This window comes from Prinia subflava, chromosome 3, assembly GCF_021018805.1.
Source record: "Prinia subflava isolate CZ2003 ecotype Zambia chromosome 3, Cam_Psub_1.2, whole genome shotgun sequence".
Taxonomy (NCBI): domain Eukaryota; kingdom Metazoa; phylum Chordata; class Aves; order Passeriformes; family Cisticolidae; genus Prinia; species Prinia subflava.
The window spans coordinates 21,437,868-21,461,061 of record NC_086249.1 but is presented as its reverse complement, the minus strand read 5'-3'; the positions used below and the strand labels follow the sequence as shown (position 1 = coordinate 21,461,061).

At 43.1% G+C, this 23,194-nt stretch overlaps 2 protein-coding genes across 2 annotated transcripts in view; one reads left to right on the top strand and one right to left on the bottom strand.

The window, feature by feature from the left end:
• The window catches only part of CLNS1A (chloride nucleotide-sensitive channel 1A), a 12,498-nt gene extending 4,971 nt beyond the window's left edge, over window positions 1–7,527 (top strand). Inside the window, exons 3-7 of the mRNA XM_063394365.1 lie at window positions 160–264; window positions 993–1,103; window positions 1,550–1,723; window positions 4,124–4,208; window positions 6,728–7,527. Coding sequence (XP_063250435.1) covers window positions 160–264; window positions 993–1,103; window positions 1,550–1,723; window positions 4,124–4,191 — 458 coding nt within the window. The 3' untranslated portion in view covers window positions 4,192–4,208; window positions 6,728–7,527. The remainder of the gene's footprint in view (window positions 1–159; window positions 265–992; window positions 1,104–1,549; window positions 1,724–4,123; window positions 4,209–6,727) is intronic.
• On the bottom strand, window positions 6,907–23,194 carry AQP11 (aquaporin 11). Its single transcript, XM_063394363.1, has 4 exons — window positions 22,837–23,194; window positions 22,093–22,737; window positions 17,925–18,041; window positions 6,907–11,091 (listed from the first exon to the last, which is right to left on the bottom strand). Exons 2-4 carry the CDS (start codon window positions 22,685–22,687, stop codon window positions 11,039–11,041), a joined length of 765 nt encoding a protein of 254 aa, XP_063250433.1. The 5' UTR covers window positions 22,688–22,737; window positions 22,837–23,194; the 3' UTR covers window positions 6,907–11,038.

The window sequence follows — 23,194 nt, the reverse complement described above, 5'->3', positions numbered from 1 at the left end:
CATACCTCCATGTGGGTCTGGGAGTCTCATGGGGTTTTTTGGAGAACAGAGTGGAGGCTTTGTGCCTCTCCTAGATTGTTTCTGGTTTGATTTTGTGTGTTCCTGAAAGAATAAAGAAATGTGACTTTTTTTTCTTCTAAATCTCTCAATTTCTTAAAGAGGAGACGAAAGAGGCTCCCATGAGTGAAGGGGAGGAGGACGACAGCGATGATGACATTGAACCGATTGCGGAATTCAGATTCGTACCTGGTGACAAATCAGCCTGTAAGTGCAAATGGGAATTGTGCTTTACTTTGAAGTCCTGGTTATATGTGGAGGACACTTGGGTGCAGAGATGCAAATCCTTCAGTGTCCTTGTCTAGTGACTTGATTCCTGTGCGCTGGAAAGAACAAAGCAAATTGTTTTATCTGGCTTGAAAATGCGTTCTTTCAAGCAGCTGCTTTACGAGGAAAATCCCAATTCTTTAAAATAGAAACTGTTGAGTATAAATACACAACGTGGATAATCTCACTTATATGCATTTGCAGAGCATATGTATGGGAATATCTTTTAAATTACAAATTCAGTGATATTTGAGTCAGTGCCAATTTCATTAGAAACATGCTAATGCCCTTATTACCACTGGAAAGCTGTCATCACCCGTCCCATGTGGAGTTTACAGTTGGATTCAGCTGTTAGGAATCTGATGGATGAGATGCTGCAAGGATTCCTGCAGTAGGTAACCACAGACAGAATTGTCCAGAAATAAACCTTTATCATCAGTGAAATAATGCAGAAGTGCTGTTAAGAGGCTCTAGCACCAGGCTGGATGTCTGAAACCTGATTTGTTTCTTACATGGCTTCTGGCCTGTTGGATGATGTTTTCAAGTACAAATTCAGCTGTGGTTCTGCTAAAGGGGTGTTCTGTCTCCCTCTGATCACCCAGAGCGGGGTTTCTTGCCTGTTGCTTTGGGCTGTTGGTGGAGGTTTGTGCTGCCTTGTGTTCCTGCAGTGGACACCATGTTCTCAGCCATGTGTGAGTGCCAGGCCCTGCACCCGGACCCGGACGATGAGGACTCGGACAACGATTACGAAGGGGACGAGTACGACGTGGAGGCCCGCGGTTGGTAACAGTTGCTGCTTTTTAAATACCTTTAAATACCTGCTTTTTAAAGCACTTGGATACCTGCTGTCTGTCATAACTGTTTGTTACTCATCTTGCCTAAACATCCCTTTTGTCACAGGCACGGTACAGAAATTCATAAATCTGCAGAAAACCTGTCATTTAGCTGTTTCAAATGACAGGAATTGTTCTGGCTCTCCAGAGCCCACAGGCACAAGGAGCAGCCTTTCCTGTTCCCAGTGGCTGTGCTAGCCCAGGTTCAGTGCTGTGCTGCAGTGTGGTCAGTTCACACTGCTGTGTGTATTCTGTACCTGATGGAAGCAGCTTTTTAACTGCTCAGTCAGTTAATCTGAGCGTATCTTGCCCAGCTGCTCCCCTATTCCTCCACCTCTGCATGTTTCTGGCTCCTAAACTTAGGTCTGCTAAACATAAACTTGTTTTTGCAGAGCTAGAACAAGGTGACATCCCGAGCTTTTACACATACGAAGAGGGATTGTCACATCTAACTGCAGAAGGCCAGGCCACGCTGGAGAGGTTAGAAGGCATGCTGGCCCAGTCTATCAGCACCCAGTACAACATGGCTGGAGTGAGAACAGAGGACTCCATAAGGGAGTTTGAAGGTAAGACACGCTCTTGTTTTACTAAATAATATGTCTTCATCAGTGACACAGCCAGTGGGATCAAGGGCACCCTCAGCAAGTTTGCAAATGACACCAAGCTGAGGGGTGCAGCTGACACTCTGGAAGGATGGGATGGCATCCAGAGGGTCCTGGACAAACCTGAGGAGTGGGTCCATGAGAACCTCATGAGGTTCAACAATGCCAAGTGCAAGGTGCTGCACCTTGCAGTGCAGCACCTTGCACCTACTGGGCAACTCCCAGTATCAACACAGACTGAGGGATGAAGGGATGAAGAGCAGCCCTGCCAAAAAGGACTTGGGGGTGCTGGTGTATGAACAATTGGACATAAGTTGGCAATGCATACTTGCAGCCCAGAACACCAGTCGTGTCCTAGGCTGTACCCAAAGCAGCGTGGCCAGCAGGGTGAGAGAGGGGAATCTGCCCTTCTGCTGCACTCTGGTGAGACCCTGCCTGGTGTGCTGCATCCAGCTCTTGGGTCCTCAGCACAATAGCATATGGACCTACTGGAGTGGGTCTAGAGGAGGTCATGAACATGATCAGGAGTCTAGAGCACCTCTGCTATGGAAACAAGCTGAGAAGGTTGGGGTTGTTCAGCCTGGAGAAGAGAGGGCTCTGGGGAAACCTTACTGAGGCCTTTCAGTACTTGAAGATGGGGACAGACTTTTTTGTAAGGCCATTTGCTGTAGGACCAGGGGGAGTGGCTTCAAACCAAAGGAAGTGAAACTCACGTGAAAAAATGAGAGATTTTTCACCATGGGGGTGGTGAGCCACTTGCCCAGAGAAGCTGTGGATGCCCCATCCCCGGAAGTGTTCAAGACTAGGCTGGATGGGGCTTTGGGCAAACGGATCCAGTGGGAGGTGTCCCTGCCCGTGGCTGCAAGGTCCCTTCCAACCCAAACCACTCTGGTTCTATGATGTGGAAGAGGTGGTTCTCCAGTCTGGCTAATCCATAAACCAGGACTGAGCAAGTGCAATGCCAGGAGGGATCACCCCCATGCCTGTGGCCCTGTGGGCACCGTGTTGCCTGCTGTTGGTGGAGGGCTGCTCTGTTAAAAAGTGAGTCCTTCAGTGTTAAGAACACTTGATTCTTCCTGTATGATTTGCTGGAACAAGAATGATTTCCTGGTAAAGTGAAGTTCATTTAGGATTAAAAAAAAAAATTAAACTTACCAGTCTACACCACGGTTAGGAAGCAGTTTCTGCTCTAAATTAGTTGTAGTTTTTATTTGGTTTTTGATTTTGGTTTTTTTTATGATACCCTAAATTATAACAGTTATCTTAACAGAGTTCAGGGTGAATTCTGAATCATTCAAACACACTAAAACAGATTTATTAAAAAAGATTTTTTTTCTGAAGGATGATGTCTCTTAATTCTGATTCTATTGATCTTTCAAATGTGTATTTAAGGAGTAAAATTCCTTTTTTTTGGGGGGAAGAACACCTGATTTCTCATACTGTCTTTCCTGTGTGCTGTTTTCACTAGAGCAGTATATTATCTGGGAGAAGACAGGGAAGTAGTTTAGTAGCATTGCTTCTGTTTTCTATTTAAATGGCAGTGCTTTTTATATGCCCTCATGTTTTTGAGAGATGTAAAATTATGCAGCAGCTGTGGGTTTCTTGAAAATAATAACTAATTTGTTCTCATCCTCAGGGAGAGATTTTTAATCTTATTTCTTTTGTCAGTTGTTCTCAGGCTTTCTTCATTCTGCAATTTTGAATAAATTTATGTAAAGACAACCATAGGTGATAGGCTCCTGTTTCAGCAGCACCCTTCATTTGAAAATTTTGTCAGGTTCCTGAATCCCTGAACTTCAGAAACGAATATAAATTGAACAGCAAGTATGTTACATGGCTCAGAGTCATCTTAGTCAGTTTTGTTTATTTTCCTAATCTTATTTGCTACAGTACTGCTGCTTGGCTTGCTGCAATTATAAATATCCCCAGGGCTGCTCAGTTTCAGAGTTACTTTATTTTTTGACATTGTAGCATAGGGCAGTTTTTCTTTTCAGTGATTGTTTCAGAACAGGATACAGCCTCTTTCTGCTAGAATACAATTATTCAAAGGAATCCTGACATTTGTTACACCAAAACTTCATTTAATACATGAAATAGTTAAAATCCAGCGTTCAAGTCCTTTTTTAAGACAGGGTGAGATGAGGTTGTAGGAAGCAGTGACATCTGTAAATGACTGACCAACAGTGCTGGAGCAAACCCAGAAACTTGTGAGCTCGTCAGTGTTTCCTTAGGCTGCTTTCAGAAGTTCAGTGAAGGGTTTTTCTGTCCTGGCCACCTCCTGTCGGCAGAGGGCACCCGCTCTCTTTCCCCTGAACTCGTCATCCCTCGCCCGCCTGTTTACGGAGCGCCGGCTGTTTCTTTCAGATGGGATGGAGGTGGACATAGCACCCGTAGTCGCTGGGCAGTTTGAAGATGCCGAAGTCGATCACTGAGGAGGACAGGTGCTGCTGTAAGTTTTTCTGACTCCTCACATCAATGTTTTCAGTCCTGCAGAGCCTTCCCTCTCTGTTCTTTGTGTAATGTATGTGATCCTACAGGAAGGGTCTCATGATACCACGATGATGGTTATATAAAAGAAGGAAAAGGGAGCTGTATTATCACAAATATAGAAAGATGTTTAATGATCTGTGCCAAAATGCCCACTGGCATAAACCATTACCCTGCAGAGGCAACCTGCATGGATGTGCCTGTCTGGAAGACAGGTCAGCCTTTCAGCTGATTTAAGAATTGGCTGATCTCAAAGCCTCTTAGATGTTGATAAATGAACACTGGAGGCATCCCTGGGAAGTTACTGTCTTTAGTGTCTTGTTTTTCATGTAATGTGTAGGATTTCCCAGGTTGTTCAAGGGGGCAAGCCACTTCACAGCTTTGCAAGTCCAGCTCTTCCTTCATTATAAGCAGAGCAGGAACAGTTCCTGGTAAAGTTACTGAGCTATCTGGATGGGATTGCTCTCAGGAGGGAACAGCTTAGAGATAACATCCTGCTCAGGTGGTTGTGCCTGTGTGATCCCCTGTGTTGCTTTTCTCCTCTTAGCAGCATTGTAAGATGTGCCAGTGGTTCCTTGCTGGTGCTGGGAGGGAGAGGAAGAGCAGCTTTTTCTGGGACTGTCTGTAGAGATGCACAGTGGGGTTGTGATGCCACCCCTGCTTCGGCAGTGCCCAGTCTGTCCGTGCTGCTCCAGGGTGCTGTGTAGTTCCAGTTCTTCTGCCTGTCTCAGAAGGGACTGACAGCCCTCACCTTGCAGTGAGTGTCCGACTGTCCTGCTTGAAATGCCGGAGAGAGCAGCTGTGGAGCAGACAGCCAAAAGCTCAGGGGAGGAAGGAGGAAAGGGACACAAACAGGAGTGTGGCACACTGAAAGAAAAGTGGGAAAGAAGTTGAGTAGAGATTACAAAGTTACAAAGTCCCTGCAGTCCCTGAGGAAGGCTGCTGTGGAGGGGTGCTGCATACCTGCATTCCTCCTCTGTTGCTTATTTTTCTTTGCTGCTGCAATTACAAAAGTCTCAGAGTAGCCTTGTGTTCTCTTCCTGACATCCACGACTGCTACTGCTCCTGAATTGGATTTATTGTCTGGTGTAAGAGCTCAAACTTCTGTAGTTGCATTTCTATTCTGTAAAGGACTTTGCAGAACAGAGAGGAGTTCTTAAAAAATAATCTAGGTACTGGTTGTCGTGCCATTGGATAGTCCTCCAGTTTGGTAAAGGACACATTTGAAAATCAAAGAAAAGCCTTTAGCTGTAGATCAGGTGTGTCTTAGTACATGAATGGAAATTTAGGCTCTGATGACTCCATCTCCAAGATTACTTTGGTCAATGGTTTATAAAAAAAATAATCATGCTGTTGAAAACTTCAAATTTGACTGCTTTGTGTATTACCCTGGTTAAAATTTAACTGCATTAAGGAGGGTTAGTAGCTGATAGCAGACCTCCAAGAAGCCTGAAGTGCTGGTGGAAGTAGACTGTTCTAGAAAAGGACAAAATACACCCAGTAAGAAGTGGTGTTGGTTAGTGGAATGATTACTCTGCCTTCCATGGTACAGTATGTGGCTGTGGGAGATGAATGCTGTGAGAGGGGACTGGAGAGGATTTCCTCCTGTGCTTCTCCTTGTGCTGGTCACAGCTGAGGGGCAGATCCCTGTCAGAGCAGATCAAGTGACCTGCCTGTGCAGTGTCAGCAGTGACACTGTGCTGCGGTGACAGCACTCCAGGTAGCAGTTTGGGATGGCCCTTTTGGAGTACCCACCAGCCCGAGTGTGTGAATGTAATTTAAGGAGGTTTAGGAACCTAGGATCTAAGGCAGCGAGAAGGAACTGAAGGTAGAAGGTGACAAGGACAGCTTTTGGAGCTCTGTGCTAATTGCCCTGCTCAGAGGGGGGTTTGGCTCTACGCTCTGTATGTAGGGGTGGAGAGGGAGCATGCTGTGATCTTGTGGGTACTCCATGAAGCAGCTCGGCCCTTTTAGCCTCCTGAACTGCTAAATGATCTACAGGAACATCTTGCTGGTGATTCCTTAGGGAGCAGTGTGCTGCCCTGCCTCCCAAACAATGCCCTTGTGTGATGCTCACGTTGCATGCCACCCAAATGAGATGTGACAGTCTCCTGCTGAAGCTCCTGGAAGACTGCTGGCAGTGGGTGCAGGACATTTCCAGTATTCCTGCAATAACTGGTGTTTTGTCTGTGGCATCACGAGGCTGCAGCAATTGTTCTGAGGCAATGGTGTGTCTGTGAATGGCTGCAGCGGGGTCTGCCAGGGCGCCCTGGTGCCTGCTGTGAGCACACGCTGTCCTTAGCTGACCTGAGTTAGAGCTGCTGCCAAAGGCAAAGGTGCTCAGCCCTTCTGGAAATTCATGGGCTTCTAGCAGAGTGCTGTCCTCTGACTGCAACCAACAGATAGCTACTGCTCTGTGATGCTTAATAACCTTTTATTTTAGTGCCAAGTATGTAAACTTGTGTGTCTTGTGTCTTTCAGATTCCTCTTGTGGCACTTCCAGAACAAGCTGTAAAACCGAAGGCGTTGCAGTGACTATCGGGAGTTAACCTTTCTTTTAATGACCCACGTTTAGACAGCTGGGTCTGTAAATGCTTGTAGAGATGTTTAAAACAGGGCTCGACATTTGTGACCACTATTGGGTTATTTAAAAAAAGACAAAATAAACAAAAACAATAAAACCTCTTGCATCTAACACTTGAATGGGGCTAATCAGGGGTCATTTCATAGAATCACAGAATGATTTGTGTTGGAACAGACCTTAAAGATCCTCTGGTTCCAACCCCACCTGCCATGGGCATGGATGCCATTGAGTAGATCAGGTTGCTCAGGACCCCATCCTAACCTGGCTGTGAACACTTCCAGGGATGGGGCAGCCACAGTCTCTTTGACCAAACTCTCTGGCCTTTTAAAGAAGCCTTTGTAGGAATTCTAGGACTTCAGAAATAAAACTGTAAGTAGAACAGAATTTTAGATTGTCCTAGAATTTTCCATATTTTTTTACCTATCATTGACTCTGTGGAGTAGAAATGGGAACAGAAGTGTTACGACTAAAAGGAAATAGGTTTGGCCAAGGACTGAAGGAAAAGCTGAATTTAAACCCCCTCAAGTAATAGCTTTATCATTTCAGTGCTATCCCTTTCATTTCTCTGAAAGCTGAGCTTGGGTAGTAGAGGAGACAGAGTAAAGTCTGTAAGGTCCGGACAAAGAGAACTGTTTTGTGTCTTTGTATTAAATGTTAACATTGTTAAATAAACTAAGATTTTTGTATCTTACAACCAGCTCACTGTTGCAGTTCTCCCTCCTTTACTTTAGCAAGCAGCTTGAGCTCTTGAGTGTCAAACTCTCTTCTGTAACAAAAAAATCTTCAGTGAAGCCAAGGCCATTTTTATCATTTACCTGGAATTGAGGATAAAAGGCCAGAACATTTGCAGATATGCCTGTGACAGAGTTAGTCAGATACATCCCAGACTTAGGAACCCAGCTTTAGATTGCCAAGATGTTGGTCCTGCTGGAGCTTTCCCTGTTTCATCTCTGCGGGGTGGGGATTTTGCTATTGGGAAATATCAGCAAATTCAGGTTGTTCCTCTCTTCCCCCAGTACTGAAATGAAAGGCTGGACCAAACTTCCTGCATTTTCTTTTGAAGCTGACCTGTGATTTTTTTATGGGGGGCCAAGGGTGAGGTGTGCTGTGTTGGTTCATGAACAGTTCACTGGCTGTAAACTCTGCGTACACATCTTTAGGATGTGATTTGGTTCCAAGGTACGTGATAATTACAGCCACTCTTTGTTGAATATTCGTTAGGAATGCCAGTCAAATTAGGGTCTGAACAGTGCTGGGAACCACTGACGCAGCCGAATAAATGAGGTATTCAGCGTGTTATGCAACAAGGCATTCTACAGCAATGTCTTTACCAGCCCCTTTGTATACATACAAAGGAATTCATGTGAGGGTGTACATGTTTTTGTTATGGATTCAGAGTTACAAAGGAGGATACAGAGTTGATTTTTGCACCAGTGTTTGCAGAATCTTGACGTGGTGAGATGTTGGGACAGGTAAAAGTCTTACTGGCACCACAATTGAGGCAAAAAGCTCATTGAATTCTAAGTCACCATTCAGTGTTGAAGCAGACTGGTGGGGTTTTCTTAGTGTATGTAAATCTGAGTTGGAATGTGGTGTTTCTGTTTTCCACGTTAAACTGCAGACCTTTGCATACCCTGGCAGCTGGGCAAAATGAACTCCAGGGCAGCTGGACTGTTCACAGCCCTTGGCACCCTCACTACATCCAGGATAATTTGTGTTGTGCTAATGTGGAGCTCAAGGAGCAGACATCTTGTAATGCTTCCAGTCAAATCAATGGAGCAAGAGTAACTGAGGTGAGGTGGAAACAAACCTGGATGAACACTGAAGGCAGCGTCCATCTTGTGTGGATTGACAAGTTTTATTTTTATTAAAACTTTGAATTTAGGCTGTAAGTGTTCTGGACTTCATAAGCATTCGTTACCACAAATGTAAAATACCCCTTTTTGCCTGCACTACCAAAACCAGTTAAATTCTTCAGTTCCTAGCTTAGGTTTATTTTTCACCATTTTTGCTACTTTTGTTGTTTTTCTTTTGTTTTGCATTTACTCAGTCAGTTTAAGGTTTGTCTAATTCCTATTGATTTTTTAAAAAAATTTACATTCTGGTGCCTATAAATACTGCAACTACTTGTTAATCACCCAGATTTGTACCAATTTCTTTTAAACTGTATGTTGTGCCAAAATAAACAAGGCAGACATGGAGAAGTCAGATCTGATCTGACCTCTTCGCTTTATGGACTTTGCTTTTGCAGGCCATCAAAAATGATGTAGAAGTAGGACCTCTAATCTAACAAATTTGGGCTGCCTGTAGGTTTGTATATCTGCTTTCTCCTTTCTTTGACTATTTTTATGCTCTTCAAAGTTTAATTTTGAGACCTTTATCCTGTGGGCTCCATGGGCTCAGAGGAGACATCAAATCATGCAGATTTTAAAAGATTTGTTTCCATAAGAAATAAGGTGAAAAAAGGGGGGAAAATGATGAGGTATGGATCACTTTAAAAATAGGTAAACGAGATAAAAAGCAGTAAAGCAAGAAAAAGGAGTTAGAAACCTCCAAAAGGATCTGTTTTAGAAGCAGAACAAGGTATAAAAATACGTATTTTTTCAGAGGATCACATCTTTTCAGGCTCAGTGTGCTGGTGTGTGGTCCTTGCCATGGAGAGTTTTAAGGACAAGTTTCCTTTAGTAGATCTACTCCCACTACGGTCAAAGAGCTGCTGAATGATAACCCAGCAGTTCTAGTTCTCTTCAGCATATTAGTAGGCTAATTTTTTTTTATTATTAGTAACTGAATACAGGGTCATGGATAGGACTCTTGTATGTAAAGCATTTTCATACAGTTAATTTAATTTTGCAATATAACGTTATAGGTACCTTGGAAAAATAAAACAAGAAAAGATTTTATTGCAACAAGGAAGAAATTACATGGAAATATTTACTTCCCAAACTCTTGCAAAAAAGATAGCTGACAATAGTAGCTGTTAAAGACTTCACAGTTTACTGTGAAAAACCCCCATCTGATTGGCTTTCCCTCAAAATATGGTTTGTAAGGTGACTTGGATGATGAGGCGAGGGACGTGACACTGAGATCTTTGTAGAATTTGTTAACCATCTCTCCTTTCAAACCAAGTAACCATAAAAAGAAAAACTGCATTTACTCTTAAACTTGAGAAATACATTTGGGCATGTTCAAAAATTAAGCTGTATCCAGAAGAAGAAACCTCATGCTAGAAAGTGAGCTTCAGAGGGTGGTACTCTGAAGGTGTTGGCCTTCAGCTGAGGCTATAAAGGACAGGCTTGTGTATGTAGCTTTCCTATAGTTTTTACCTCTGTTATAATTTCTCTTGCATTGCAGATACATTTGTTTTTTAAAGAAGAGCTACATAAAATCAAGGACCAATTGAGTACTGCATGATTCATCCCTATATACTCTGTCTCTGAAGTGGCAGCAGTAATTGCTGATAAAAAATAGAGGGTTATGCCTAAAATGCCATTTGTTGTGTGTGTCTACAGAATTTTATGGTATTTTATTACTGCTTTTTCCAACCAAGGTAAAGAATGTTTTCCAAGGTAAACATTCAACAGTCTCAATGGGACAGGATGGGACAGAGCCTTCCTGGAAGGAAGGGAGGGGTTACTTACCTGCACTCAGATATTATTAAAACAATGTTGTTCGTACAGACTTTTAATTTTGGTGTAGGGTGCCTCTAGAACAGAGCTGTGGAGGCTCTTCTAGGGAGTGCTGGAGCCTTTCTTCCTCTCAGAGGTAGGTACAGGGCAAGTAGGAATATAATGATGTCAGTATGAGAAATCTTCAGCTCCCTTTTTGCAGGTGCCTCCAATGGGAAGAAATCCAATAAAATCAAACTTTGAAAGGATGGGGTATTTCTCTAAAATTAGTTTTGCATGCTAATAAAGGTCAGCAAATGGCACTTATGGCTAAAGTGACAAAGTTTGTGTTTTAACAGTCTTTCACATTCATATGGCTTAATTGAAAATGGTGGCAGATATTCCCAAAATCCCAATATGCATTTACAAAATTATTATTTGAATACAAAGTGGTAAGTCAAATATTTCAAACATGAAGTCTGAAAATAGAACATAAAGATGGCACAAAGTCTGTCAACAGTTCTCTGAAAGGTTTATGTCTGCAGATGTTGAAAATACTTTTTAATGTAGTGCTGCTCCCAAATTTCAGGATTTGATGTCTCAAGATATCCGAGGAAAGATTTCATCCCATATAAAAGCCACAAGTATTGTACCTGAAACGAGAAGTTACAGAAAGAACCTTTATTTAAATGCATTTGAGAAGGACACAGTACAGGTATGGAAAATGAACATTATGTTGAAGTATTTGTTAACACAATACAGCAGGGACTGCATCAGTACTTTTGGCAAAGGAAGCTTCAACAGGCCATGCAAGTGCTCCCTGTGAGTTAATAATCTTGTTTTCCTAGTATGGTTAATGCTTTGATCTGTGTAAGCCAATCCAGAGGCAGAGAGTTTGGCTGGGTGAATCTAACACTGTTCCTTCCTCTTCCTGTTCCTGATCAGGGCTCCTTTCTTTGTAGCTGGATGTATAAGTGACTGAACCAGCAACTTAACCTCCATCCCTCACCTGAGTTTGTTAGCTGTTTTGATAACCACATCAATTTTAGGTGCTGCCAAGTGAGTATAGGATGGTAGGTGTTTTTTTGAAGATTATTCTCATTTAGGGTTTATTCTGAAGCTGAAAAAATGGTAACATTAGAGATAGTGTATGATTCTCATAAAGAAACTTCTATTTCAAGTTGGAAGGGACCCATAAATCCAAAGGGCATCCAAATACAGTTTATTATGATCTTTTTTTTACTGCAGGAAAAAGAATCAGTTTATTCTTTCAGAGACAAAGAGGATCCTGCTTGTGCCCAAGGATGATCCTGTGGGTGTTGCCCGCACATAAGCTTGGATTTACAAAACTTCTTAGATCACAACAAAAAGCTTCTTGAAAGGGATTCTGTTTAGTCCAGTCTGCCACTCAGTGCAGGACTTTGCCTATGCTGGATGGGTCAGTGAGACTTTCCCTGGCTGACTCCCAGAAACCTCCACACTGGAGACTGTAGCATTTCTCCAGGAAACTAATTTCAGTCATGCTGCACCCTTCCCCTCCTGAATGTTTTCCTGAGTCTAAGCTGACCTTCCCATGCCCTAATTTGTGGCCTTGCTGTTGCCAAAAAGAATGGTTAATCTCTATTATCCTTGTAACTACTCCAGAAATAATGCCTGACTGTGCTTAAAGCACACTTTCACCTTAGTTTTGCAGCCTAAACAAATCCAGTTCCTCATCCTTCCCTCTCAGATCAGGTACTCTAGGCCCTTCATCATCTTTGTGGTCCTCCACTGCCTGGATTCTGTTTTTTGACACATTGCTCTTTGAACTCAGGGACTCCAAGCCACCCATGTTCCAGATTCTACCTCACAAGCATTGAGTAGAAGGAGGCAATAATCACAGAATCAATTCGTGTGGAAAAACCCTGTGAGATCATGGAGTCCAACCAATGACCAACCACCACCATGGCAATAGATCATGGAACTGGGTGCCTTAAACACCTCCCTGGACAGCTCTTTCCAATATCTAATCAAGCTTTCAGTGCAGAAATTCTTCCTAATGTCCAATCTAAACCTCCCCTGGCACAGCTTATGCCTGTGTCTTCTCATCCCATCACTGGTTGCCTGGGAGAAGAGATTGACCCCTCCCCTACCCCAGCTGCACCCTCCTTGCAGGTGTTTGTGGAGAGTGATAGAGTCCTTCCCGAGCCTCTTCGTCTCCAGGTTAAACAACCCCAGCTCCCTCAGCCACTTCTCATAAGGCTTGTGCTCCAGACCCTTCACCAGCTCTGTTGCCCTTCTCTGTACCCACTCCAGCACCTCAGTGTCCTTCCTGAACTGCGAGGCCAGAACTGGACACAGCACTCCAGGTGTGGCCTCACCAGTGCGGGGTACAGGGGAAGAATGACCTCCCTGCTCCTGCTGGCCACACTATTGTTGATGCAGGGCAGGTGCCATTGACCTTCTTGGCCACCTGGGCACACCCTGGCTCACGTTCAGCTGCTGTTAACCAGCACCCCCAGCTCCCTTTCTGCTGGGCCACTTTCCAACCACTCTGACTGCAGCCTGGAGCCCTGCATGGGGTTGTTGTGGCCAAAGTGTAGGACCCAATACTTGGTCTTATTGAATCTCATGTTGTTGGTCTCAGCCCACCTCTGCAGCCTGTGGAGAGCTCTCTGTAGAAGTGCTGATCCCAAACTGCTGGATCATGTGCTGTGTCTTTGTTGTGAACAAACTTCAATTCAGGTCACTGTTAACCATACTGGGGAGTATCAACTCCCAGTCCTGACACCAGCATACTCTGCATGGTCTTGGCCACCAGCCAGGTGTCAACCCATTGATTGTGACAGTTTGAGGTCAGTGGTTTAGCCAATCTTTATTCCATCTAACAGTCTTTTTGTGTGACCCCACTGAACCAAAACACTGTGGGAGGTGGTATCAAAAGCCTTACTGAAGTGAAGGTATGCTACATCCCTGCCCCCTCCCTCATTCCCACACGCATTCATCACAGAAGGCAACCAAGCTGGTCAAGCATGGACTACCCTCACTAAGTCTGTGCTGACTGTTCCTCAGTTTATGTGTGGTTTTTTGTTTACATGGTTGGAAATGGATTCCAAGACTAGATACTCCACCATCTTCCAAATGAGACCAACTAGCTTATAGTTCCCTGGCTTCTCTCTCCTCCTCCTCCAAAGAGGCATAGTATTAGCACATTTCCCATTGGCAGGAACCTCCTCCAACTGCTGTAACTTCTCATAAATGAAAGACAATTCCAACACTGGCCAACTTGAGCTTCATTTCTAGGTCAATCTCACTAGAGTCAATGGATTCACAATCACATATGTTGTTCCTATTTATTGTTCCCTATTTATTGCTTCCTTTCCAAAACCTTACTGATTTACACAGAGGTTTAGGAGAAAATCTTGCTTGGGAAGACTGAGTGGTACCTTAGCCTTTTCCATGACATCTATCACTAGGTTGTCTCCCCCATCCACCGATGGACTTGCATTTCTCTGGACTTTCTTGGTGATTAGTATATTTGTAACTCTGCATGTCCCTGCTCTTAGTTCCAGCTGAGCTCTAACCTTCCTGACTTTGTTTCCAAGTGCCTGTGCAAAGCTCTTACACTCCCCCTTTGCTGCCTGTCCCAGTTTCGACTTCTTACATGTTCTCATTTGTAGGGAAGCTCTTTGTCTAGCCAGCAGGGCTTTTTGTCCAAATTCCCAGTCTAACACTATGTGACAGATTCCTTCTGCACATCTAAATCTATTACTAACATCTCATGAGCTTTTTCTAAGAATCACCTTTTCCCATTTATAGCAGCTTCCAAGGGAATTACTACTGACTTAGCAACTCCCTAAATAAGCAGAATTTTGTTTTGAAGCCCAAAGTCCGGACAGCTTTGCTATTTACCTAACCAGTCTTCCTCTGCACCCTGAACTCTTGTGAGGACTACAACCCACGTGGCCACATGCAGGACCCATTCTTCTCTGTAGGCAGGTCAAGTTCAGCATTACCACTCACTGGCCCTTAGTACTTGAATTAGACATAATTACTGACAGTTTCTAGAAACATCATGGATCGCATCCACTCATTGCATAAGAGGTTTTGCTCTGTCAGATGATGTCTGTGGAGCTGAAAACCCCATGAGGGCCAGGGTCTGGAGAGTAGGAGTAGTTTGTTTTCCAGTTGTTTGCTGAAAACCTCCTTGGCTTCCAAGTCCCTGAGATACTGAACACTTCACTGCACATAGAATTCTTGTTTCTTTGCTTAAGTGTTCTGAACTTGCTGGCAGCCTCAGAACAGCCTCTCCTCTGGAGCAGAAAGGTCAAAGTCTCACCTGTTGCCTTCTCCCTTGCTTACGTCCTCCATTTACATCTACTGCTGACTGTTGTGGCACTTAATTTCTAAGGAATAGTATTTGTTTTTCTAATAAAACTGATCTAAAGAAGGGAGACTTGATTCTGGTTTTATAGTGTTAGAAACATAGCAGGAGGCTAGGCCAAGCTGGATGGCTTTGAGCATCTTGGTCTAGTGGAAGGTGTCCCTAGCAGGGGGTTGGAACTGGATGATGTTTAATATCCCTCACTCTACAATACAATTCTATGATATGCTAAGCTGGCACCTGTCCAGGAAGGAGCATTTCATTTTATTGACCTCATGACTATCTTGTCACCAACTCTTCATTCGTAGCTGCCATCTCCCTGGTACTGAAAGAGCAGCCTTAGCTCAGTCCCCATCATTACTGATGTTACAATCATGCCTGGACAACTAAAATGAATTCCTTTGGCAGTGAAACAGAAACCATCTTTGTTCCACTGCTTCTTACTGAGTCTGTGTTCACAGTGCAGAACTTAGGCCTGCCTGTGCTAAGTTAGAAACATTTGCTGGCACCTATGTTCATTGCAGGAATCCAGAGTTTAATGCTGCTGGAGAATCACCTTCACCAGAACATCAGTGAAGCCATTTTGAAAAATTAACAATTAATAAGTAATTACCGTTTCAAGATTAAATTCCTGAAAAACCATAAACCACCAGTAGATTTGTTCATCCTAAAAGAAAACTTCCATTTCATCATTGTCTTGTGAAAGTGATAATCAATCTTGCTCTTCTTCCAAGTGTCCTTTCTAAGAACTTTGTTTACAATGTGCTTACAGCCAGATCAGGATTCAGTTACATACTGAACACTCTCCATCTCCTTGCCCTCATGGATTTCTACTGCAGCCATAAATGAGAATATATTGCACTTTGCACTGGCAATTTTAAGTTTCATGATATGTTAGTCCATGGTTCTACTATGAAGTAGTTATTAAAGCAAAACAAAAAAACCCTTCTGAAAGAATTTCCCAAAGAACAAAGTAATTTAACCATCTAAGAGGCTGATGCTGGAAGAAGTAAGACATCAGATTAGCATATCATTGTGACTCTGCCAGTTTCTAGGAAGTCTGAAACAGATTTCTGCTGACACGTGGACTCTGGAAGTAATTCTTACAATTTTATTTAAAAATATCCCTTCCCTCATCATGTACTTTCATGATTCTCCTTAGAGGTTCTTTCCACAAGAATTTATCATCATAACAATTTTCCTAGATGCCTCATCATTTTTCTCCAATTGTGAAAGAAAAAAATTTATTCCTATTATTTTCTTATTTTCAAAAAGTGTCAGAAAAAAAATCACTTCATGTTAAGATTTGTAGATCTGCACTCCTGTAGTCATCAATTCGGTTTTCAAATACAGCAATCTTCTCTATACTTCTACCTCAGACACTGTATTTGTTTAGAACTCTTGATTTATAAGGTCTCTTATAAACATGAAACATCCTTGTTCTGTAATGAGATATTTTTATCACCAATAGATTATTCAGTCCTGCAGGTGATCCACAGACCTGAGATCTGTCACTAAATGTTAGCTACAGTAGTGACACTGTGCAAGAAGTGATGTATCCCGAGCATTCCCATCTTTACAACTGCTCAGTCTGGAGGAGTTCCTTTCCCCATGGACCAAGAGACAGTATGTGTTCTGTATGTATATTCCAGATGTTAACTAATGACAAACCACTGCTTATGAATTTGCATTGAAATGTAACATTGCTCCCTATTCACATTCCAAGTTCCTCAAGTCATGGGTCCATTTCAGTTAACAACTCTTGATTTTCTTACGTCACCTGGAGGTTTTCTGCAAAGATGTTCTGCAGGACACATCTTATGTAAGCAGAACACGGGGTTTCAGAATGCCTCCCATTTCTTTAAATCACTTGCCAAAAGACTAAATCCCACATACTTACAACCTGGAAAATCTTTAAATGGTTATGAGGTTGAAATCAGTTCATGAAAGCTAAAGCTGAATTGTGAGAAATATTATGTGGTCTGTCAGGGCCCGAGCAATGCTGATCAGCTCTGCCTATGACATTTCATTAATTACTCACTGAGCAGTTATCAAGCTTACTCTATTGTTCACTCATCCTGTTTAGAGATGTTTAGCTAGATTATATTGAAGTGAATTTTACTTAGGTTTCAAGTCTTAGGTTTCCAAGTCTTACTTCTGTCTTTGTTTTTGGCTGACTGCGAGTCAAGGCAAGTAGAACCTGCTTGTATGTGAACTCGAGAAAAGGAAGTTTTTGGTCATAACAGGAGTCCTTTCCAGTGTTTCCCATGTGTATTTTTCATCCTGTTGTGCCTTCATCACTGTTGTACCTTCTAATAGGATTAACAGTCATGAAAGAACTCGGGATTAGCAGACTGCTTCTTTATATACCCTAAGCAAAAAGCTCAAGATTTGTAGGGACCAACTGTAAACAAACAACAGCATGAAGCATCACATGGTGCATTTTCATCTGCACACAGCTAGAAGTCAAAATCAAAAGCTTCCAAATTAAAACCATATTTTAAATTAGACAAAACCTAGTTGCTAACACTTTTTATTCTTAAACTAAAAGCAGACCATGTCCAACACTGACTAGGGGCAAAACACAATGGAAACTGCAAAGTTTAGACACTATGCGGATAAAAATCATAGAAGTGGTAATTGAGAACTCATATTTAATTGAGAAAACATATTGTCCCAATATCTGTGGGTAGGGTTGTTTTTTTTAAATTTATAATCCCCATGTTTTTGTAAACTGTCACGAAACAAGACAGACACCGTGTTGTAACCAGTATGTTTCCATTTTTGAAGTTAATCAGGCTGATATTTACTTTCAGGTAAGGACCACATGATCTTTAAAAGTCCTTCCCAATCCAAATAACTGTCCAGTTCACAAAACAGTTCTGCAGGCACTTTACATAGAGCATTAAAAAAGTTTAAAATACACAGCCTGTATTTGCAAAATGAAACCATGATTCTGAATGACTTCAACACATACATTTAACATAAACATATAATTTACTATTTTCTGGATTTATTTAGTGCAAAAATCAAGCACTGTCAAATAGAGAACACTTATTTCTTGATTTATGAACCATGTACTAAATAACACTTTCTCAAACATATGAAGTATTAAGAACTTACCTAAGCATGGTGCTATCCAATATACTAGTGAGTAACTCAAAAATTTGTCATAGAAACAATCTGCATGTAATGAAAAAGCCAGTACTGGGTTAAATATTGCTCCTGTGAGATTTCCACCTGCAATAAGATGTAAACAGCATGAAATCAAACCATCTGTCTTAATATTTACTTTAAATTCAAATGCACATACACCATACTACAAGAAATCTATACCCTGCAATAAAATGAATTAGCAGAAACAGTTTGAACAAGTAAAACTCTTCTGAAATTATTCACCTGATGATGCAGTAAACAGTTTAACTGTTTTCTCAAAGGCTTTACAACATGTGAAGGGTAAGCTATAACTTCCTTTATCTCTTTCTAGCAAATATTCTTTAAAGAGATAGGTCTGGCTAATGCTGAATGTTTCTATTGATAAGGCTAGAAGCTATTTCTATATCATGATTTTAGAGGAGACAGAAGTTACTTAAGCCATTACATTTCAGCCTGGTGTCATATGGAACACATATGCAAGATAAAAGGAAAAACTGTCAAGCAGTGTTCTTGCTAAGCTGACCTCTATACTTTCTTATAAGAACACTAATATTATTATATCACTGTACAGAATGTTAAGATTTTCACATGGTATAACAACTGTGGGAAAACTCTCTATGTTGTTCAAAGAAAACAAAAGCGAGTGCCACTCCACTGTCCTGTAGAAGGAAGCCAAGCATCTTTCCTTGCCTCTGAGTTCAGATGTAAGTGAGGTTGCCCAAACATTTTCCAAATAATGAGATCCAAACACATTACACTGGGGACTAAACTGTAATTACACTGCAGATGAACCTGGAGCTAAGTGTGTTTAATTCTGACATATGTTGTTCCTCTCATTGCAATTCTGCAGAAAAAGCATTACTCATAGCTAAATTACCTGTATTCCTGTACTGTTGGTTAATTTCCACCCCATACCTGTTTTATCTATTAACCTGTCACCATACAATATTCCATAATTGCATCTGTATTATTCCTTACAGCTTATTCTTGACTTCTCCCAAAACAAGCTTGTATGAGCTTTGAACCTCCCCTTTGTACAAATACCCTCCTGCTGTAATCCTCATTTGCTATGACTGTGCAATCATTTATCCAAAGTTTTAGTAAGGTCTTGGTCATTCTCTTCTTCTGTATTTCTATATTCTCCTTATTATTTTTTTTGCTATTATTACAGTTCAGGAAAATTTTAATCTTTGTTTGCCTACTCAGTTTACTGTGGTTTTACACTTGTTCTCAAGAACAAGTCAGATTTGCTGTGCAGTCTGTTTTTCTGCACGCTGACATATTAGCAATGTCCACGGTTGCCAGGAAGCTCAGCTACAATAATTCACTTTGCTGTAATCTATTTATGACTCCACTGGTTCTGCTTTTATATCCACATACAGTTGAAAGCAGAATGTCATTCTCAGGATGCAGTTGATGAACATTAAGCATTATACAGAGTTCTAACTGCTGTATTTCTTCAATATTCATTACTAATAACTACAGGAATATCAACCATAGGTCAGGGGCACCACTCTAATTTTGCTTAAAATTATTTATTTAACACCTCAGTCTGTGTATCAGAAAAGACAAATTATTTTCTGGCAGAAGCAGTGTAATCTCTTTGATGGGGTATGCATAAAACTTTAAAAGGGGAAGTAATGCCACACAGTGCATAAGAAAGTAAATGTACCTTTTTGCCTTTATTAAAGGCCAAAATTAGGAGGAAACTCAGAATTAAAAATATGTATGTAATTTGTACCTTGTTATGTTAGGCTTAGAAAAACTGAATCAATTTTGTATGATTCTGACTTAACTGTAATGCTGCCAGTAAATTAAAAAGCCCTCAAAAGGTGTTTTTTTTAACCCCTAAATAAGTACTTTGCCAAAGGAATTATACAAAAATATTCTTTACCATCTGGTAAAGAATGGTCTGCATCCTTAGATAATGAGTAATTCCTTTAATATGTAAAGACATAATGTTCTTTTTTTCTCCCCTTTATTTAGCAGAAAAAAGAAAGTGAAGTATTGGACCTTTTGTGTACAGTGTGTTCTATAAAAATTTGGTTTGAGTAGGACTAAAGGTAAAAAAAATCAAATCTTTTTAATTGTGAGAAAGTATAAGAAAAGCTTGTAATTTTGATAATACTGTATAACCTGATGTTATTTGTTGGAGTAAGGTGCATGGCAGACCTATAAACAGTAAACAAAGAGGTGCAGAAGATTTCCTGAGAATGATCCAGCCCAGCTAAATTCTGCATCTGTCTTCACAGCCTGCAGGTGAGAACTCACCCTGCTGGAGGCCACTGCTTGTGACACCCGATTGTCGGTGACTCTCCCTACTTGATGTACGAGGCAGAGGTGGGGCAGGCATGGTTAAGGCTGTGCCATGGGATCCACAGGATATACGGGATATGCACAGCAGACACCGTCCACGGCCGCTTACCAGGCTCCTCATTACTGCCTCAGCTGTAACAGGACCTGAATAGCTCTGTATTTTTATGGCAGACAAGTAGATTGTCGTTTTAAAGAAATGCAAAGAAAAAGGTCCAGGCAGCACAGGGTGTTGTGCACACGATGCAGAAGAGGCCTGAGGTTTCCTAGAAGTACTGGTGCAGATCGATTGCACCAGAGTCCAACAAGGCCAAGCTCATGGCACGGAAGGGCACTTGTAGCACTCAGCCCTCACGTAGCACACTCAGCCTTGTCCTGCTAGAAGAGACAGGAACCTGGCCAATGACACTGGAGGGAATTCTTGGTAGGAACTGGCTAAAAGAAAGGCAATGTGACACGTATTATTTTATGTGACTCTGCTAAGCAGGAGAAGAATGTTAGGAATCAGGAATGCAGATTTCTATGCTTGTAGAAGAGGGAGGAGGATATTTGGCTATATTTCCACCAAGCAACTCAGAAATATATTTCATGTCCTCAAATGCACTGACACCTTGCTCCTGCTTTTAGAAAGCAGTTCAAGTTGCTAAATTAATTCTCAGAATTCCCCATCGACTTTTATCTTTTAGGTATTAGCTAATTTCAGCTAAAGATAATGGGTAAAGATTTTTACATTACTATATCTGAAAATTTGACAGTACACTGTTCTAGATGCTGTTATGTTAAATAGCATTAATACAGTTAAACATTTAGGACAAGGCATCAATGACATCCTGGATGTTTGCAGGTAAGAGAAGTGGTCTCCCTCTCTCAAAGGGATTTGGTAATTCCCTAGATGACTTTTTCTGTGGTGAGGGCAGTAGCAGCAAGCAAGAGTTCTGTAATCTCTTTCACCTCTCCAAGCTACACAATCTCTTTGCCAGTAGGACTCCCCGGCAGGGCAGTCCTCGAGTGACCTGACAGCTCTTGTCACCTCGGTGGGGACAAGAGGAAACATCAACAGTCACAAGAAAGTTCGGACTCACTCCCCTCACCTCTCCCTTCCCATTGCTCCAGAGAGGATGCACAGGTGACAGCGTCCCAGCTCTGGCAAGCATGAGGTGACAATCAGGTAGCAAAAGGCAGGGATATGGACACTCATGACATTACAGACAAGGGAGGCTCTAATACAACAGGCACCTATTCTTTTCCCCTTTTTTTACATTTGCTCTCATGAGGTGTTATTTCTGTGTGCATTCCACAAATAACCATTCCCGCTTCTGATTTAAGGAAGTAGTTAAATAAACTGCACTGATATGAATTATGCATTATTTAAATGCAGAGCTTCCATATTACCACTTTGTACCCTGCTGTTGCACAATCAGCACTTTCTCCTGATGTAGCCAGCGGTGCTCTCCCAATGTCACTTGGTAATCAGAGCACATAGTATGAAATCTCTCACGCTGTATAAATAGTTGGATTATGAAACAATCCTTCACTGAGATATTTTAACACTTAACCGTATGTACTTGCAGACCTGACATCACTTCAACTGCATAACTCATTTCGTTCTTAACCCCATACCTGCCTGGAATGCAACCAGGCAAACTTTATATAAACACCAAGTGAAGTTTGCATACGTCGGACGATACAAAAAGAAATCATCAAGGAAAGTGTAATTTAAGAAAAAGCATTGTGCATCTTAACACTTCTAAGAAAACAGTAAGAACCCCTTCCTTACAGCTTTATTGCAGGAAGAGGAGAAAAAAAAAATAAAAAGACTAACCTGCATACACGAGCATGGTGACAAGTAGAGCAATCACATGGACCCTGTATTTGGGATTAACACTTTCGGCTCGCAGGACGGCCAGCTGGAAAACGACAGAGAAGAGTAGTTCTATGCAGAACGCCTGTATCTCTGTAGTCTGCATGGGGCTGCTGCAGCTCTGCGAGAGCGCTCCACGATGGGGCTCTGTCATCTCCAGACTCCAGATAAAGTGCATGAACGCTCTGGCGAGCACCGCAGCCACGAACTCCGCGGCGATCTTGAGTCCGCCCATGCGGAGCGATGTCCCGCCGCCCCACACGGGCTGCAGGACCCCGCAGGGGTTGCAGGCGCTGCCGGCCAGGCTCAGGCCGTGCAGGACGGTGAAGCCGTAGGTGAGGGTGAGGGCGGTGTGCGGCTTCGGCTCCACGTTGCCGAGCAGGCTGAGCTCGTTCGTGCAGGCGCAAACCTGGAAGGTGCTGAACATCTCCACCAGGAAAGCGAAGAGGAGCGGGCGGGAGCGCAGCCGGCGCCGGGCCAGCCTCCGGCACAGCCCCACGCTCACCACGACGCCGGACATCAGCAGCAGGGAGCTCCAGAGCCCTCCGACAGCCATGCCCGGAGCTTCACAGGCCCGAGGGCTCGCGGAAGGTCCAGCCCCACCACCTGCGGGGAGAAAGAAGCGGGAGAGGGAGGGAAAATGCCCCCGCTTCCCCTGGAGGCAGGAACCGGGTTCTGCTCCCACCTGCCGGGAGCCTGACTCACCCTCCGCTCGGCGGAGCAAAGGGCAGGGGTGAGGGCTGGGGGATCCCGCTTCCTGCCCGGGCACGGGTTACGACATGGAAGCTCTCTCCCCGCGGTGGAAAAGCACGGGAGAGGGAGCGGGGCCGAGGGGGCTCGGCTGCCCCCTCAGCCCCTCCGCCGCGGGACGGACCGGGCTCCCCCGTCCCCTCAGCCTGCCGGAGGACAGGGAAGGAAGGGAGGGCCTCGGCTCCCCGGCCGCGGGGGAACGGGAGGGGAGCCGACTTCCCCGGCGGGATCGGCGTTGCGGGGTGTCCGCGGCTGCGGGAGCGGCTCCAGCCCCGGCGCGGAGCCCGGCACGGGCCCGGCCCCTCCGGCGGGC

What these genes read in the sequence shown, in the direction of transcription:
- AQP11 (XM_063394363.1), bottom strand. Translation starts at nt 22,687, where the DNA reads ATGGCTGTCGGAGGGCTCTGGAGCTCCCTGCTGCTGATGTCCGGCGTC. An exon ending in CACCATGCTCGTGTATGCAG is followed by an intron (nt 18,042 to 22,092) that starts GTTAGTCTTTTT and finishes ATCTTATTGCAG; the next exon opens with GTGGAAATCTCACAGGAGCA. An exon ending in TTGGATAGCACCATGCTTAG is followed by an intron (nt 11,092 to 17,924) that starts GTAAGTTCTTAA and finishes TTCTCGTTTCAG; the next exon opens with GTACAATACTTGTGGCTTTT.